Source organism: Aotus nancymaae, unplaced genomic scaffold, assembly GCF_030222135.1.
Source record: "Aotus nancymaae isolate 86718 unplaced genomic scaffold, 86718_ANA_hifiasm-v0.15.2.pri h1tg000022l_1, whole genome shotgun sequence".
NCBI lineage: Eukaryota > Metazoa > Chordata > Mammalia > Primates > Aotidae > Aotus > Aotus nancymaae.
In genome coordinates this window covers 23,143,303-23,163,747 of record NW_026988435.1, presented here as the reverse complement: position 1 = coordinate 23,163,747, position 20,445 = coordinate 23,143,303, and the positions used below count along the sequence as shown (strand labels likewise).

The window sequence follows — 20,445 nt, the reverse complement described above, 5'->3', positions numbered from 1 at the left end:
AGCATGTAAGAATATGTCTTATTTTCAGAATTGCTCTTACATTTTCCAAGTTAATTTCTAGAAGTAAAATGTGTTTCTTGGTGCATCTAGACTTAAGTTAATGAAAGTGGGCAAGTATGTCAAGACAGGCTGAGAGGGGTAAATTGTTCAGATTCCCTCCAGAAGATGGCATGAAACCCTGAAGGCGTGTGTTTACAGTGTACCCGCTAAGAATCTCTGACCCAAGGGAAAAAGAGATAGAATAGCCATCAGGTTTCTTCATTGTTTAATGTCGCAATGTACTGGGAATTTTAAGTATTTTATCTTACTTTAAAATGACTTTGGTTGGTAAATTTACTCTACAAAATAGAAACGCTGACTTAAGCCACTATGTTTTCAAATAATAAGCTTATGAGTAAATTAAGTGGCTGCTAGATGCTGCAGATGATGTAATAAACTTTCCAAAATTGCCCCACATGAAATTTCAAAATTTAAAACGCTCTGATTTTACAAATGATTGATCTTAAAATGAAATAAATATTTCTATGGCAGTTAAAGAATATACTTATCAGTAACAACCCCAATGGCAAAAAGCATATTAAATGTTTTAACACTGTACATATCTCATCAATTGGAAATTAAATAATTTCAGTCATTTTTTTAAAGGAAATGTCTCAATAGAGTGCCCGTCTGGTTCAAGTCCTTGTGCTGATGCTCTAACATGTATAGCGGCTGATTTATTTTGTGATGGAGAATTAAACTGTCCAAATGGTTCTGATGAAGACAATAAAATATGTGGTAAGTTTACATCCCTATTCTCTCCCCTTCCGTTTTATCCTACCTCACTGTGGACACACAAACATGCATGCGTGCACGTGCACGCGCACGCACACACACACACACACACACACTAATCTCAGAGACCTGAAACTACTGAAGAACAGTATAATATAATACAAAATCTAAAAATAATTGTATTAATATTTTTCTAAACTTAATAAATAATACTAAACATATTGATTAATTAAACAGAAATTTTTTTTGAATTTATTTTGATCACTACAGAAAGGAAGATGTGATTAACAATGTCTGTCATAAATGTGGGGATGGGTGTTGCTAAATTTTCGTCTCTTCTCCTATATACATTCTCATTTCTTTTCATGTTTTTTCACTATCATATCAGTCTTTTGCTTTCAACATTTTAACAGTACCTAACTCAGTGAGAACCATCTTGAAAATTTGATTGTTGCTCTTATTTGCCTCTTGTAGTTCTATAAATAATGGAAACAAGATATGAATAAGAACTTAATGCCCCATAAGTAAAACATCTGTGTTTCACTTGTATATTTTGGCATCTTTTTTGAGTGTTAATGACAATAATGTTATTTTACTATTATTATTATTATTACTATTTGGCACTTAAGTAGCACTTACCATATACCAAGCATGGCTCTAGTTGATTTAAACATATTTACTCTTTGCCTTATTTCTTTTTTTTAAAGCTGGATTCCACTTAGAAAAGTTTACTAGAAAGCAGTATCTAAATAGGTAATTTATTTTTGTATGTAACACATTGAAGAAGATTTCCACATAGAACTACAATACTTCTCCCTTATTTGAGGTTTCCAGTTTCAACTACCCATTGTCAAGCACAGGCGACAATAGTAAATGGAAAATTCCAGAAATAAACAATCTATAAGAATAAAATTGCACGTCATTCTGTGTATCGGTATAATTGTTCTATTTTATTAGTGATTATTGTTGTTAATCTCCTATGGTGCCTAATTTCTAAGTCAAACCTTATCATAGGTGTGTATGTATAGGAAAAACATGGTAGATACAGGGTTCACTATTACCCATGGTTCAGGCATCCACTGGAGTTCTTAGAATATATCCCCTGTGGATAAGGGGAGATGCTGTATTTGGATAAGTCTAACCTGTATTTTTTTATTTAACAGAAATTATTAACTGCACATTTTTTGGTATGGCTTATAATCAGTTTTAAAACTGACCATAAATACAACTAGTGCCCAAAGTGTGTTGAAGACTGTAGTTACTATTTGCTAAACTTTTCCATTATTTGGTACATTTTTCTAATCTTGCTTGATATTAATGGAAGATGAGTATTCCAATAATGACTAAAGTTTTAAAAACTACCTCTCCACTTAGTACGTACTTTAAAAGCCAGGCAGTTGGTCTGTTTCCCAGTAACAACTCACAAAAGGCAACTCTACTATAGAGACTTCCACTAAGCAATCTCTTTCAAATATTCTTGGATAAAATTCAGACCTTTAAAGTTTAACTACATACTTTGAAGTTCACTCAGAACATATTGGAAGAAAGTGCAGTCTACAGAATATTTTTAAATCTATTTTATATAACTAAGTTACTCAAAGAAGAAGAAAGCAGTGTTCTTGTTTTGCTATGGTTTTCAGGCATTTTCTAAAATCTTTTCAGGGAGAATATGATACAAGTGTGCCATCATGAGGCAACAAAGGTGATGCTCATTTCTGTTTCAAAAATAATAGGGTACGTCAACTTAGACACATGGCTTTAAGCCAATAAAATGATGATCTATATCCTTAAATAGAGGAAAAGGCATAACTAACAAAATATATGATCAAATATTTGAAAAATATTATTTTGTTATTACTCTCTGGAGTTCATAATATTCATGATAAACTAATATCAGTACATATAAAAAAGAACCATAGGAGTATCATGTAAGTGCAATAGTTTGTCCTAAAATAAGTTTTAATGCTATGAATTAATGAATTATTTTTTCTGAGCCATGCTAAATTCAAGAGATAAGCCTCAATATTAGAATGGAAGTAATCATCTAAATGTGCTTTAAAAAATATAGTCAAACTGCATTATTACACGAGTATGTGAAGATTTTTTTGTTTATTGAAACTTAGTAGTTACCAGCCTTTCATGTCACCAACACTCTCAACCCTGCACACTGTCACTTTCCATTTTCTTGATTCTCTTTTCTGTTGTTTAAAGAAAGTATTGTGTCTATTTTGTTAAATAAATTCAAATTATGTGTAGGATAAAATTGTTTAAATCAGTCTTTTTTATCAAGAGAGATTTCAAGATTACCAGTTGCTTTATTCATTTTAAGTTACTTCAGTCATTGATGGTGGTCAGTCCACAAGCCTAGTGAACTTCAGCACCAACTCCAACTTCCAGCAGCATTATTTCCACCTGAAAGCCCCCATCCATCAGTCTGTATTCAGGGAAAAATTTATAAAATTAATTTAAGATAATTTTTCCAATAGGAAGTTGACCTTTACTCTCTCTCATTGATTTACACACATTTTGCTCCAGCTGTGAGTTCTGATTCTGGTTTGTGTTATTAATGTTGTCTTCTTCATGCAGCTTCCCTTTTAGTCTTTAGTTATTTAGGTTTGCACACTTACAGCTGACTATAGCTAACCAAGATTTCTTTAAATTGTTTTCTCTTCTGATTAGAATTATATCAGCAGGAAAGTTCACTTTTTAGCTGACCTATGAGAAGGAAAGATGCTGATTCACAGCATTTAAGCCAATGCTTAACTCTTTGGAAGTTGGCAAGTGTTCTCATAGTTTGTATGCCTCACGTGTGTATGCATAACAGAGCTTGGTGGGTGGGCATAGATCATGTTTGATTTATATATCCTGGAGATTTCAATGCCATGAGCAAAGACATAGTTAGTGAATATTGAGCCAGCAAAGGGAGCTCTTAGTGAGTCCTAAGTGCATACCCTTATTAATTCCATCCCATTTCAGGCAACGTTTCTGATAGTGCAATAGAATGGCTATTATTTGACAGGCTCATTTATCTTCTACTCAGAATTTTTTTTCTGATGCTGCACTAGAAAGCACTACACAGTCTAAAAAGTCATAATCTTAACACCCAGCAATCCTACTCATCCACAACTGTGTTATTTTTTCCTACAAACCTATCCTGCTTCATGGTCATTTGTACTATTAGGTTCTCCAGAAACGTCCTGAAATTAAATCTTTAAAATGTATAAGAAAGCACCTTACACAAGCCTCTATCTTGAAATGATAATATTTTGGCATTCTGAACTTTGCTATTAGAAATAATTCAATACTACCATAATTTTATTTTAAATACCTTTTGAAATAGTCTCCATATTTACTTGTATGCAGGAATTGACTAGAGCCTAATTAGAGCAGAATTTGACCTGTAGACTATCCATTCCCACTAAAACTTAGTAACATGATAGAAAACAGGACAGGAAAATTGATCATATTTTTTAGGACAGGCTAAATAATATGATAAACAATCTTAACAATTTAAGGCAATAACAGTTCATTTATCACCCATATCATGGTGAAAGAAAGATGGCAAAGGGCTGTGCTCCATGTAGGCGTTCAGGATGCCTGCTCCTTACTTGTCACTCTCTGTCCCCAGAGTCCTGCACTGGATCCTTTACAACCAGCTGACTGACAAAGGAAGAATGTTACAGATAAATTTGGAAACCATATTTGGAAACAGACACAGTAACTTTTACAATCGTTCATTGGTCAACTCAGTCACATGACCTCATCTGACAGCAAGGGATTTGGGGAAGTGTAGTTTAGTCATATGCTCAGGAAAGAACTGAAACAGGATTTTTCAAACATAGAACCATCTTTGAAACTAGTGACATAACTCAGCTTTTTGGAAAATCATGACTCATGTTGTGCAGCACAAAGCTGTTGATACCTTTCCCAAAAAATGTGTAGTGAATAGATGGGAATGAATGATGACTAAACTTTTATCAGCTTTACAAACAGGTTTTACAAATTCTTAAAGGGATCTTGTTTTGCTCTCTCTCTCTCTCCTCTCTCTCTCTCTCTCCCCGCCCCCCCGTCCTCTTGTTTATTCTGGAATATTATTGCAAATGTGATCTATATTTTAAATTTAAGAACACTGAAAAAGATGGAAATCTCTTAAAATGTTTGTTTCTTTTTTTATTTATGCTTTTCCACCCTGCTTTTTAGTTCAAAATGTGAGTGATGTCATCATGATAGTGATAGATACATAAATATATTGTAATATTAGGCAATATACCACAGTATGCAGTTGAATAAGACTGCCCGGCTTTGAATTGTTGCTGGTAAGCTAGGAGGCCTTATGGTAATTATTTAACCCAAATATGCCTCAGTTTCCCTCATAACTTCATAGAGTTGTTATGCAAATTACATTTATACATATAAAATAACTTTAGAAAATGACTGGCACATAGTAAACACTCTGTAAATGTTAGCAGTTGTATTTTAGCACTGATAGGATTGAGCACTCTACCTCATTGGTCCTTAAGTATAACTCAAATATGAACTTTACAGTAACAGCAGACTTTACCACAAGTCCTACAATTTTGAGTCCATGTTGTTTCTTGACCAACTGTGATTTAAAAGTTTTATATATCACATCAAATACAAGCAAATACCATTTTGGTTTTTATGGTCTTTGAATCTAAGTCATTAATTACCCTACTTTTTTGGCATGGTTTACAGTGGAAAAGAAAGTTGAGGGTGAGAAAAGAGAATTGCTTTTACAACTAGAAAATTATTTAGCAAGCCATTAAAAAGTCACATATTTTACTACTTATCTTCAAATCATGAAAAATTAGCCTTAATTTTCTTTGTTTGTTGCAGTAATTATTATACATAAGGCAATTAAATTAACTCAACAAACCACAATTTTTCTTTTTTTCCAGTGATCTATGCTGCATTGTTCAGAATTTAATCTTTGCTTCTTGAAATATTATCTTTTGTTTTCTTATCTTTGTTCCTTTTTCCTGTTCTTTATTTCTTCGTTCTTTTCTTCTTCTGGGAATCAGGTTGTCAAATCATAAGCTAGCAATGAATTCCTAGGCCGTTGTTTTTAAGTAGACTTTCAATAATAAACTTAACTTATCAGAGTAAATGTTTACTCATTTAAAAAAAATATATGCCAAAAATAGCAAAAACCCAATAAAAACATGAAATTTTTGTTAAGGTTTCTATTTGCTATCTAGTTTTTAATCTGTTTATTTTTATATACATAAAGTATTTTGTCATAAAATAGCTTGTGTCATGTAATTTGATAGAATCATTTTATAATATTACAATGAGCTTTTTCATAGCTCAATTTATAAGTAGCTTACTCTAAACACTCAGATTCCAAAAATGACACTTTGACATATTTCTTTGATTTTTCTATCCTCCATTAATGCGTCTCCATATGAAGAGTTTGTAATATGCAGAGATAAAGAACACATCGTAGGGGTCATAATTTTAGAATATTGTGTCAACATAGCCAAGTAACTAACCAGGAGGAAAATAATGTAAGAAAGACTAAAAATTGTGAAAATCAAGGTGGCTTTTTGCATATTAAAAAAACAAAAATCTATAAGTAATAGCTCTTGGTTCATACCTTCAAGACGATTTTAATCTAATTTGAATGAATTCAGATATAAATTAAAGGCAACTAATAATGCATGACATTAAGGAGAGGTTCATGAAATAAATCTACTATAAAAACTAAAAGAGGAAAATGAGTAATTATGGAAAGCAAAAGGCAGAATCAGGAATATTGTATGAAAATATTGAGCTAGCTACTCCCAAAGGAGTAGCTCCTTTAAAGTCTTTTTAAAAACTTTAAAATATGGGCTAACAGATTTGTTGGATGGAATTCTGCACAGGCCACCAGTACTATCATTTTCCTGGCCTTATGCTAATCATTTTCAAAAACCAAAGCACTTTGTACATATATTTGAAATTCACCTAGCTCCAATTTAATTATAAAAATAAGACAAAAAATGACTAGTTATCTGTCTAAACTGGGAGTTTTCAATTCAGATATATTTATTTCCTTGCAAATATGGAAGAATACACTTAAAGTGCAGCTTAGAGAAGGGTTTTAGAAAGACGATGCTTTTCTAAGGTACTCCATGATAGGATGTGTGTGAGTATTTGAAAATGGCTAATAAGTTTTAAATATGAAATCTTGTTATCGTTTGGTCATTTCAGTTTTATAAAATAGCCTTGTAAAGATTCTGCCATAAGTGTTCCATGAAATGTCTTGCAGTCAGTTTGAATCCCAAGATAGTTTTTGTGTAACATTAATTGGCATCGTTTTGCAGCCACAACTTGTGATGGAAGATTTTTGTTAACTGAATCATCTGGGTCGTTCCAGGCTACTCATTATCCAAAACCTTCTGAATCAAGTATTGTTTGCCAGTGGATCATACGGTAATACACAATCTTATATTTTCTGTTCTTAAGTCATAAAGTATTTCTCTGATGCAACATGTTACTGCTTTCAGTAGTTTTTTAAAGAATCTTTGTTTTTATTAACTATGAAGCAAAGACCTCCCAACTGACAAACTATACAAAAAATTATCATTTTTTAACCTTTTAAAAAAGTGCTCTGTGTTATGAACATTACTATCTAATAAATGGGGTCATCTCATTGGGTTCTGAAGGAAGTTTCTCTTTCTGTGGCTGACATTCATCACGTGCTGGCAGGCAAACAGCACACACTGTAAATCATGAGAAGTGAATTTCACATCACCTGCGTTTGTCTGTAAAATATTTTCTTTCTCATTTTGCCACTTACTGTGTGAAAATCTCTAAAACATGATTCAGTTACAGCAGATTAAGAGCAGGGAACAGCCTCTATATATGTCTTTTTTGCTATATCTTGAATGACATTTGGATCAGTCAATATATATTTCACCTCCATATTCATAATTCAATTAACCAATCCAATCATGAAGATAATCAAAATAATCAGGCTGCTGACAGCTGACCTACCCTAATGTTTACCTAAGCATTTTCACAGACAAGGAACGCCTTACGTTTCTTCCAGATATTCCAAGGAGAAAAAGAATTTGTACTCACATAAATATGAGATCCTGAAATAAATTTATTAAAACTATTAAAAATATTACTTCTTATAGCCTTAAATATGTTAACATGCAATATAAGTCTCCAATAAAAACTTGCTTGTTAAACTACTGCATATATCCCCAACAGAACATGCAGAATAAGTACGCCATAGAATTCACTATGAAAAATTACATTCTAGTTAGTTCATTTCATTTCTCTTAATAGCTAGATGGGATTATGTTTTACCAGTCCGACCTATAATATGATAATTTTAATCATTCTGATGACTCACTAGAAAACTAGGGCAATAAATATAATAGCTGATTAAATAAAGTTCAAAAGTAGAGCCTCGGGTTCTTGCCAAACAGTATGAAATGACCCCCAAAATAATCATCAGTGTAGACATATTTCAGAGAAGAGATGTGAGAAAAAGACTGTTCTATACACACTTACTTGGCATTGTTCAAAGAAAGAATATCTCTCTTGTTTTCATTTCTATTTGGAGTGCAGCCCCATGTGAGATATGTGATATAGCTAAAAACACAATTTTCATTGTTTCACGCTCTAGACTACATGCTATTGGTATATCAAAAATAAGACTATGAATTAAAAATGACAGTTCTAAGTAATTCTTGCCAGTTGAAAAATTAACCAAGTTGGAGAACATTGTTTCCACCCTACATTTGTATGTTTAGAGAACAGCCTCTATATGTCTTTTTTGCTTTATCTTGAATGACATTTGAATCAGTCCATATACATTTCACTTCCACATTCCATGTCCACATATATATAAACATACAAATGTAAGGTGAAAACAATATTCTCAACAATATATATAAAATGTATATACAAATATTTTATTCTCCTAATTATGTGTGTGTGCACGCACACACACACACACACACACACACACACACCCTATCGCACCAAACTTAAAAGAAGCATTTTTAAATGTCTATTAGTGTTGTTCATTAGGAAAATAAAATGCTAACTTTATCATTTATTTGAAATGTCAGTAGAAAGCTGTAGAAAATCTTAATTTCTTTCACTGAAAACGGAAATAATTTATAAATATAACTAATCTGCATAATAGTTCTTGGCCTTGGAAACTAAATCTCTAAGTATTACCAGCCCTTGTCATCCTTTCCTGGGTCCATTTGCAGATGATCTAGCCAACCTCATGCCTAAGGAGGCTTAAACATTTTCACCTATACACACTTTTATTTCTTTCAGCCATCTCCCTTTCTGAGGAGTTCAGAGGAACTTTGTTCTTACAAAGCACTTGGAGGAGTTATTTACATTTCTTTTTATAACACTTTAGTAAGACAGTGGAGTTGTAAATAGAGGTTTCACTAAGTCTCCCTTCTCTGACACTATTATCTGAAAATGAAAATAAGTTTAAATATCAAATTTAAATTTTCTGATGAACCTGTCACACTTTTCCTTCCATGCTTTTATACTGGCAGCTGGATAATTATTTTTTATATCAATAAGAATGCACTAGTTTCTACAAAGTATTAGATAATACAGGGATAATATAGGGATGAATGAATTAATCCCTGTCCTCGAGTCATATAAATTGTGTTAGAAAAGACATTTAAGTATGTAAATAACAATTATAGAATCTAATAGCTGTCCCCTTGATGGTATGAACAATGTACATGAATTGGAAAACTTAATATAGTTAAAATATTTATATTACCCAAAGTGATGTACAGATCAGATGCAAGCCCTATAAAATACCAATGGCGTTTTTTACAGAAATAGAAAAAAAATCCAAAAATTCGCGTGGAACCACAAGAAAACCCAAATAGCCAAAACAAACTTGAAAAAAGAACAAACCTGGGGACTCACGCTTTCTGATTTCAAAATGTATTACAGAGCTATGGTAATCAAAACTGTAACATACTGACAGACATAGAATAGAAAGCCACAGTAAAACCTCACATATATGATCTAATGATCTTCCATAAGGGTACTAAGAGAACATAAAGGGGAAAGGATAATCTTTTCCACAAATGATATTGGGAAGGCCTGAAGTAATACAGCTGCTGTGGAGAACAGTATGCAGGTTCCTTAAAAAATTAAAAATAAAATTCCCATATGATGCAACATTCCCAATTTTGAATATTTATCTCAATGAAATATCTGTACTCTCATGTTCATTTCAGCATTATTTACGGTAACCAAAAGGTAAAAAGAACCTGAATGTCAATCTTCAAATGATTGAAGAAAATGTGATATATATGTGAAGATTATTCAGCCATAAAGGAGGAAATCTTGTATATGATACAACATAGAAGAACCTTGAGAATATTATGCTAAGTGAAATAAGCCAGTCACAGAGAGATATATACTGCATGACTTCATTTACATGAAGCATAGAAAGTACTTAAACTCATGGAAATGAAAGTAGAATGGTGGTTGTCAGGGACTGGGAGGACTAAGCAATGGAGAGTTGTCATTCACTAATACAGATTTCAGTCTTGAAAGTTAAAAAGTTCTAGAGATCTGCTGTACATCATCGTGTTCATAATTGGCAATGATGCACTGTACACTTAAAATTTTAAGAGGGTATATATCATATTATGTGGTACTCACCACAAGAAAACACATACAAATTCTAGGATGCATTAAGAAATATGACAACTGCTAAAAATGTGATTATCTATTTTTTGCTTTTCATTTAGTGTAAACCAAGGACTTTCCATTAAACTGAGCTTCGATCATTTTAATACATATTATACAGATATATTAAATATTTATGAAGGCATAGGATCAAGCAAGATTTTGAGAGGTAAGTTGAAACAAATATATAATTACTTATGAAAATGAAAATACGTGGGTAACTTTCTGGAGTAATATGTTTTCCCTTTGATTTTGAAGTGAATATTGACTTGAAACTTACAAAACTAAAAAGAAAAAAAAACAGAATTGCTTCTCATTATAAAAGTTAGAAAATTAGTACTCTATGTGATCTTCATAATAAACAGTTATATTTTAACATGGTGGTCTTCTAATTAATATCTTTAAAATTATGTGAAAATTGTCAAAGAATTATAATTATATATCTGTTACCATACATTGTTTAAATGTTAGTCCTAATTAACCAAATTCAGACAATTCCTGAAAATTACTATTCTGTTTGTTTCTGCTATTGCATAGGTTATAAATTCACAGAGGTGCTGTCATTTTTGATGTGCACCCTGCTTCTCAGTCTCCTGCAAGCTAATACTAATAAAGCGTCTGAAACATTATCTAGCCCAGGAGGTAGGCTCAGTAAATGGTAGCTGTGGATGGATGATATTGTAACTACATAACCATTTATCATCATACACGGACAGAGCTAGAAGCTGAAAAGAGGGCAGGGGATGTCCTAGTAATATACATCTGCCCATGCCACTTTGTTCCACCTGGCCCCAAAGTGCACAGACCTATTCACAGTAGCCAGTGGAATTAGGGGCAAAATTCCAGGAGGAAATAAAATGAGGATGAGGTACAGAATGTGGAAATAAAGTAAAGGGAATAACTATTTTTCTCGTATGTTGGAGAAATAGTTAAGTGTTGAGCTAAGATGAGGTTGGTGACACCTGTGATCAAATTTTATATAATCATTTATTTTAAGAATTTTGCCTTTCAAATTGTATTTGTGGGTAATGAAAAGTGAATCCTATTTAATGATTTGAGAAATATTTAAGCATATGCTAACAATATCTCATTTTTATTAGGTATTGATGTGTGATACTCTGCTGAATAATCAATGTGCATTTTCTTATTTAATATTTTCAACAAATCTGCAAAATATGTTTTACAGAAGAGTAAAATGAGGTCTAATATGTTAAATTACCATAAGTTCACAATTACATAAGTGTTGGAGGCAGAAATTAAACTCAAACTCTCTGACTTGAAACACAATACAATTACTCTTTGTGCTTTAAAAGCCCAAGTACAAATATCATAATGAGTATATATAAAACATGTGAACTCATGGTAAGTCACATTTGCTCTTAAAAAATGGGCCAACTATTTCACGATCTATTTCTATAGCTGATAAATGCGGTTTCTTAAAATTATGATCAACATAAATATTTACATAAGTGAACAAATAGGCTACTTCATATAAATATTTCCAAGGACTAATGTGGCATTAATAAACTTTAGCATATATTTTTCACTTGCACTGTGTAAAGGAGTGTTGTCAGCACTTTGAGTTGATTCAATAAATGCTCTTCCAAACCAATTATGTAGGTGTTATTGATAATGTCTACAGAAGATAAAATCTAAATTTGTAGAGGTTGGGGGTAAATAAGTGGTAGGCACAAGATATTCTCATTTTTCAAACACTATGATTTATCAAAATACTATTTTCAGATGTTTAGGGTGTCAGCAATTTGTGAACAAATTTTAAAATAATTAGGCATAGTGATGTGACTAATGCACAATTAATAAAAAAATGTAATAAGAAACTGAATATCCAAGCAGAAAACATCTATGAATGTGTAGTTACAGTATAATAGGTAGTTGCTTAATTTTAAGGTATTTGAAATAAAAATTTATTTTGAAGTTTTAAAAATTAAGTATTTTAATTATAATCTAAAAATATCAGAAAATGTATTTGGTGTTAAATTTTAAAATTAAAAATTCTAACTTTTTCTAAGAAAACTAATAATATCTTACCTTTGGCATCTAGCACAAAGTCTGGTGTATTGTAAAAACTCAAAGTTTGTTTATCTGAATTAACACCAATTGGTATATATTTTTATCACATGGTATTATAGTATATAATCAATGGAGACAAGCAGTATTTACCATAACTGTAAAGTTAATTTGTATGAAAATAATGCTGATACTTTTATTCTCAAGTCACAAGCTCATCTTTCCCCAAATGTTTTAGCTATTTCTTTATGTGAAACATGGTTACAAGGTTTGCTTTCATTAAGTTCCAATTCAAAATATATAATCTCAAATACTCTTATTATTTGTACAATATTGGAAAAATATAAATATTTTACTTAGGGCAAGTTGATTGTATAGAGACAGTATAAGGAAATACAAGCATCTATTATCATAAAATAGTTGTTACATATCTGATTGGGTAAATCAGCATAAACAAATTCTAAAGGTATGTTTCCAGTCATTTTAATCTATAGTTGTGATATAAGAGTTCTCTAACTGCTAAAACGTATCAGAGAAATATAGACATTACATAAAGTGATAGTGCAGTAGTCTTCAAATAATTATGAAAATTGAAGTAAATCAAAATAGAGTGCTGGGAAAGTGATTTCAAAAGTGTCTTCTTTAAGTTGCAGTGATGAAAGTATAATATTAAATTCAATAGTCATAATAATTATTAATACTTCATATGAAAGGGGTAGAAGATGGTGAGTGAGCTTACTTAATTTAGTGTTCAGAAAAATCTATAAATGTTTGTATGCATCTTCGAGGAAAGACAACAAAACTGCCTGGGTTAGCACACTGAAAACGGTTTCAAAATGCTTAGCCTAGGAATTGTGTTTCTGAGTGCATAGTTGTTATGCCATTCTTTATATCTCAAGTGCTTAGCTGGTACTCCATTCCCACAGGACTGCTGACAATATATTTCTAATACTGTAGCTTAACATTGTGTATGGCCATGCTTATACTGAGGCACACACAAGTGTGCATAGCTATAGTCAAAGTTACATAATAAACATAGTGTGTATTCCTGAATTCTCAACTTATCCTACAACAAAAATAATCACATTGCATATATGGAATTAATATATGCAAATATTATTCAAGGCAAAGCATTTTCAATAAATTTTGTGATTTTATTAGGGCACTTTTATGTATACTCAGAAGCGCCCATACATACATTCACTTCTGTTGATAGGGGTCTATTATGTGGAAAAGTTTATTTTAGCAAGCACTAGCTTTGCTTAAGTCATCCCTTCCAGAAGTTCTCAAAGATTCCGCAATCGTACTGACTGGCAAAATTAAAGATTCCTCCCTCAGTACTCCTATAGCATTTTTCCCTTATACAATTATTTTATTGCTATTCTTATTTGTTTATTTATTTATTTTATTTTTTGAGACATAGTTTTGCTCTTATTGCCCAGGCTGGCGTGCAATGGCGTGATCTCGGCTCACTGCAACCTCCGCCTCCTGGGTTCAAGCGATTCTCCTGCTTCAGCCTCCAGAAGTAGCTGAGATTACAGATGCCTGCCACCATGCCCAGCTAATTTTTTTGTATTTTTAGTAGAAATGGGGTTTCACCATGTTGGCCAGGCTGGTCTTGAACTCCTGACCTCAGATGATCCACTCGCCTCAGACTCCCCAAGTGCTGGAATTGCAGGCGTGAGCCACTGCGCCTGGCCTATGGTTATTTTTATTAACTCACTAATATGAATTCTTCTAACAGAGGAAACTGGTTATTTCTTTTCTATGTCATCAGCACTTGGCCCCATACTAAATTCATAGTGGGCACTCACTAAGATGTGTCGAATATATTAGAAATTCTTTTTATAATAAAGATGGTACTCTAGTTGCAGCATTTTCACTCTTATAAACTGAATAGTTTAAGTAGTTTGAACTAGATCTGTTGAATCATACTGTGCAGAAAGTTGGTCTTCCCTGTCCGTTGCCCTCTTTCCAAATTCTCCACATCTTTATTATACTTTTTCTTTTCTTCTTTCACAAAACTGTTCACCAGAACCTTTGCTGTTAGTAGAGAAATGATGAGCTAATTCACATTTAAGTGACTGCTTGATAAGTCGATATAAATTGCCATTCATAAAAGTTTTAGATTTTAGTAGGAGATGTTAGATTTTCTTAAGGAATTAATGTTAAAAAGTTATCTGTTATGATATATTAGGGAAAAAGTCATCCTTTAAAAGATATTAGGTAATTGGTTTTTTCTTTCAACAGAAACCCTGTCACTTTTATGTAGCCAAATTCTATTATTCTGTTTACTCACATCTTGACATATGCCCTCAAATATTGATTAAAAATCTCCTATGCTTTGGAACAAAGACAGAGGTACAGAAAACACTAAATTATAATCTCATCCTTTTCAAGGTTTACAGCCTAGTTGGTGAGATAGAGAAGCAAAAGATAGAATTCACTGAACATTTAGTATTACCAGTCACTGTCTTACATGAGAATTACTTTTACTCCTTATCACAAGTCTTTGTGGAAAAAATGTTGTAACACTACAAAAGAAACTGAGGCACAGAGAAGTCTAGTAAGACATGGAACCAGGACTCAATCAAATACTGATGCTGGGGCCCCTGCTCTTAACCACTACCCTCCATTACTCCCTGGATCTGTAAGATATGTGGCTTTCACTGGATCTGTGGTCCTGGGACTCTTACTACTCAAGGAGACTTTAAGAATACCTGATGAAAGTTTTATTAAATCTCTACAGAAACATATTATACACCATTTTAGGGGGTTTGTCTGAAGCAAGTTAATGGAACTCAGGGTAAGTTCCTGGACTTTTTTTATTCTTTTTAGACACAGTCTTGCTCTGTTGCCAGGCTGGAGTGCAGTGATGCGATCTCAGCTCACTGTAACTTCCACCTCCTGGGTTCAAGCGATTCTCCTGTCTCAGCCCCCCAAGTAGCTAAAACTATAGGCGTCCACCACCACACCCAGCTAATTTTTGTATTTTTAATAGAGACAAGGTTTCACCATGTAAACCAGATTGGTCTCGATCTCTTGACCTTGTGATCTGCCCACCTCAGCCTCCCAAGCTCCTGGATTTTTAGACTAGTGCAATTCTATTAGATAACGTTAGAATTCAACACACTATGAAATCCAACACACTAAGCGGGTATTGAACCAGTAACCATATTCAAAGCCAGCCAGAAGTCATTGTCCAAGAGAATTCCATTGCCATGGAATAAAAAGCAAAATAGAGGCAGATAGGTTTAAAGCTAAGTTTCTAGACTGTTCATATCCCTTACATGACTAATACTTATGAATTCCAAAGGTTTTCAATATGAGAAGTATTTAAATTACACAATTATGCATGCTGGCATGGCGACAGTCTAAATAATTTATATAGGACTTCATGAAAAAACATTGAATGCATGACGCATGTTTGGCGTGAAAACATTAAGATGTGAATTAATGCTTGTTCATGATGTCCTTTCTATTAGATTATATTGAAATTACATTGCACGTATCACAATGTTTCCTGATTACTACATAATCACAGGATATCCAGTAGTTCATAAAAGTGTCTTTTTTCAGAACTCAATAAATTACTGTGGTTCATTTTCTCCTATCTGCAAGCATGGTATTTTTTATGGACCTGAATCTGATGCCCTGTTCAGATTGTCAAACTAAAATGCTAAAGCATTATTTCTTAACACTTTTTTTTATTATCACCTCCACTAAGAAACTTTTTAAGGCCTTGTTATATTCCAACTGCTCCTTGTGAAAGTCTAATATTTCATATACACTATATTCTGTGTATCTGTTCATGGACTCTAGGTAAATCTGAGCTTTACGCATTTAAAAATTAAAGCTGTTTTTCTCCTTAAAAACCAATTTTTACCCTCCTAGAGGCAAGATCACCCTATTTGAAAATTTATGTGCTATACATTTTTATAAAAACAAATTTTATGTAACAATGATTTAGTAAAGCATCATTTGAAAGATTTTTATAACCTAAGTACTATACTAACGCTTGACAATCAAAAATGAAAAAAAAAAATCCCCTAAGTAGTGTATACTCAAGGCAGAAAAATGTTATGATCAATATAAAATGCTGCAGAAACAATCTTAAGTCACCTAGTATTATTTTGAGGTCCTATAATTAAAAGCATAAAGAACCAAAGAATACTCTCTTTATTTCTATTATTTTTATCCAGATTAAGCCCCTATGAGTGTGACACAATAAATACCTGACAAAGCTAAGTTGACTTTAAGTTTTAAAGCTGCATAACTGGTGTTTCTTAGACAAACTTTGTCAGTAAATGAATGCATCTTTTATGTGTATATATAGTGTATAAAGCTAATAATTAAAAATACGTTTTTTATCAAACCATAAATATGTATAATAAGTTGAGGTTTTCTAATGTTTGAGAGAAGAGATATTTCAATTAAAATAAACATAAGACTAATGCTTTTAGCTAATTAAGTGGTTTCAGATAGATATTTGGATAGATCAACTGATAAACTGAGAGATCAATAGATGGATGGATGGATAGATAGATGAATAGATTGAAATATACATATAACAGTTATTTATTTTATTTTGTAGCTTCTCTTTGGGAAACTAATCCTGGCACAATAAGAATTTTTTCCAACCAAGTTACTGCCACCTTTCTTATAGAATCTGATGAAAGTGATTATATTGGCTTTAATGCAACATATACAGCATTTAACAGCAGTGAGCTTAATAGTAAGTATTATTTATTTTTTAGCTTTTTAATTTTTAGATGCTTTAATATTATAATGAAATTTTAAACATACCAGAATCTAAAATTTTCATGGTGTAAGTTTTTTAACGAGTATCTTTTATATGCATCTTTCTCTTCTTGGAACTTAAAAAGAAATGAGAAATTAGAAAATGGTTTACATTTTTCAAAGGAATCAAGTAACCAATTTGAGAAAATTTATAAACCAATGTAAAATCAAATTAAAAATTTATTTGCTGCAAGGATTGCAAGTTATAAAATACTAGCATAAAACTAATTCAGAGAAAATTCTACATAAACTTAATTTGGATCAAGGTATTAAAGCTAGTAACAGGAGAGAGAAAAATATGGGACAAAATTTATGTGGGTGAACCAATGAAGACAAGATGTAAAACTTAAACGACAAGAAACATGTTTGCTAATACGATGATGGAATATAAGAATCATGTTAATTTAACACAGAAACAAAAAGCTGTTTTTAAAAAATGAAGTAGAATGCAAGAATTAAGGTTAATTTTAAAAAGTAATGATTTTGTGCATGTCACTCAAGTATAAGCTGTATAAGATTAGATTATTTTCAATACAGTCTAATACAACTGCTCATATTGTGGACTAAATTTGTTTTTTTGTTTTTCATTCACAGATTATGAGAAAATTAATTGTAACTTTGAGGATGGCTTTTGTTTCTGGATCCAGGATCTAAATGATGATAATGAATGGGAAAGGATTCGGGGAAGCACCTTTCCTCCTTTTACTGGACCCAATTTTGACCACACTTTTGGCAATGTGTCAGGTACAATTTACATTTAATTTATAAATCAAAAGGATTTTAATTCATAAATCAAAAGGAAAGAGATATGTGTTGTTCTGCAATTTAAAGTGAGCAGTATTAAATGCAAAAGTCTTTTTAGATTTTTTTAAATTATGAATTAAGTAAATGAAAAATGATAACCAAGCAGTCAAGTAAAAGTGAGTGTGTTTCAAGAAATATGTTGGTTTATCCTATATATTCACAAAATGTTGAAAAGTACACAGAGGCCATTAGAGACAAGACTAGGTTGTTATCCTAGACTAGCCACTTATTAACTAAGTAGACTTGTGTGAAGCAATTAACTTTCTGAAATTTGGTCTATTTTGTCTTAATTTCATTTTCTGACTGTACACTGCTTGTGCACAGAAATAAAATGGATTTTTTTGTATTGATCTTATACCCAGCAGCAGCCTTGCTGAATTTGTTTGTTAGCTCTGACGTTCCTTTCAAGAATTCCTTAGCATTTCCAACACACACGATTGCATAATCTTGAAACAAAGATAGATTTGCTTCTTCTGGGAAGCGCTATGGAAGTCTATAAAGCATAGTAATAGGATAGAGTTGTGATTTGTAAGTACATTTTTCATCTGAATGATATATTAGAAATAGGTGCCACGTGGAAATATTAGAGACAATAATATTTTGCTGAGAAACCAGAAATTGTGGTGAAATATTAGAAGGTAAAGAACTTGTAGTGGGAAAATCAGTCATGAAATTATTGGAAAACATATTCATAATACCAAATATAATCACTGAAATAAGAGTTACAAATCTTAGAAGGAAAGCATAAAGAAAATTACAAAAGAAAACAGAGTGACAATTTGTGCATTTATGTAATTTTCTTAGGCAAAATTCATCCTATAATTTGACTTGCTGATAGATTACTGATGAGAATACTATTCTATTCAAGCAAATAAATGTTAAAAGCCAACTCTAACCAGCTGTGGTTCTAGGCATTAAAGATACAGGTCACATACAATCACTTCCACAAAGTCTGTCCAAAAACCTCCAAATTCAAATCTTTTTTTCCCTTAAATATTCTAAGTACCTCTTCTGTTTTTCCTATCACATAGCATTATATTTACTCACTTATTTGTTTCTTTTTACCACAGTATTCTTTTCAGGAACAAAAACCTAGTCTCTTTTATCTTTGAATTTCTAAGACATGTATTAGTCCATTTTCACACTGCCATAAAGAAATACCCAAGACTGGATAATTTATAAAGAAAAGAGGTTTAATTGACTGACAGTTATGCATGGCTGGGGAGGCCTCAGAAAACTTGCAATCATGATGGGAGGCAACGCAGACACGTCTTACATGGCAGCAGGCAAGAGAGAGTGAGTGTGTGTAGGAAGAAATACCAAACATATATAAAACCATGAGATCTTGTGGGAACTCATCATCACAAGAACAGCATTGGAGAAATTGCCCCCACGATCCCATCACCCCCAGCAGGTCCCACCCTCAACACATGGGGATTATGGAGGTTACAATTGGAGATGAGATTTGGGTGGGGACACAGATCCAAACCGTATCAGGCATTCTCAGTGCATGAATCTAATTAACATGCAAAACAATTTTTGAATATACAAATAAATATCTACAACTTTGACACAAGTAATTTCTGAAAAAGTTATTGACTGAATAAAATAGTTTCTAAAGTAAATAAAAACTCTAAGCACATTGGCATTGTAATTTGTTATTAATGGCCACTTCTATTACAGAGATCAATATTCTTGTTTTCAGGACCTGAAAAGTAAGTGGTTGATTTAATATCAATTGTGAGTGACATTTAGTTAAAGGATTTTAAAGAGTTAATTTTTTCAAGATAAAAATATATCTGACTCTTCCTACTTCTTTAGACAATGGCATTCCTAGAATATCAAAATATGGTTCATCAGACTATTTTAACTTAATAAAAATAGTTTTCAGTAAAAAGTGACTACTTTTAATCTATTTCAGAGTCATCAGTAAAAACCCCTTCAAATTTATTATTTCATTCTTTTATTTAAGGAGTGTTTATTGAGCTCCAGGCCTTATTCAAGTCATTCAGAATATATCTATGAACAAAATAAACCAGATTTTCTGCTCTCATGAAACACAAAGTCTAGCAAGAAAAAACAGAAAATAGTAATTAATTGTTTCTTAGTGTGTTAAATGTGAATAAGTACTTTGGGAAAATGTGAAGGTGTGTAAGAGGGTGGGAAGGGCAGAGGCTAAGATATTATTGCAAGTTAAAAGAGGATGATCAGTAAGTCTCATGGAAAAAGTGACTCTTGAATCAAAACTTGAAGGAATTGAAAGAATTAGCCACACAGATTATCCCAGGCAGAGGGAACATGAATGTTGGAAGATAGTTTGTGGGAGGGCAAGAGACT

At 32.2% G+C, this 20,445-nt stretch overlaps 1 protein-coding gene across 1 annotated transcript in view; it reads left to right on the top strand.

Moving 5' to 3' along the window:
• Positions 1-20,445, top strand: part of TMPRSS15 (transmembrane serine protease 15) — a 124,656-nt gene that overhangs the window by 26,927 nt on the left and 77,284 nt on the right. The window contains exons 7-11 of the mRNA XM_012444772.2: positions 646-777; positions 7,101-7,209; positions 10,539-10,645; positions 17,099-17,239; positions 17,899-18,048. Coding sequence (XP_012300195.2) covers positions 646-777; positions 7,101-7,209; positions 10,539-10,645; positions 17,099-17,239; positions 17,899-18,048 — 639 coding nt within the window. The remainder of the gene's footprint in view (positions 1-645; positions 778-7,100; positions 7,210-10,538; positions 10,646-17,098; positions 17,240-17,898; positions 18,049-20,445) is intronic.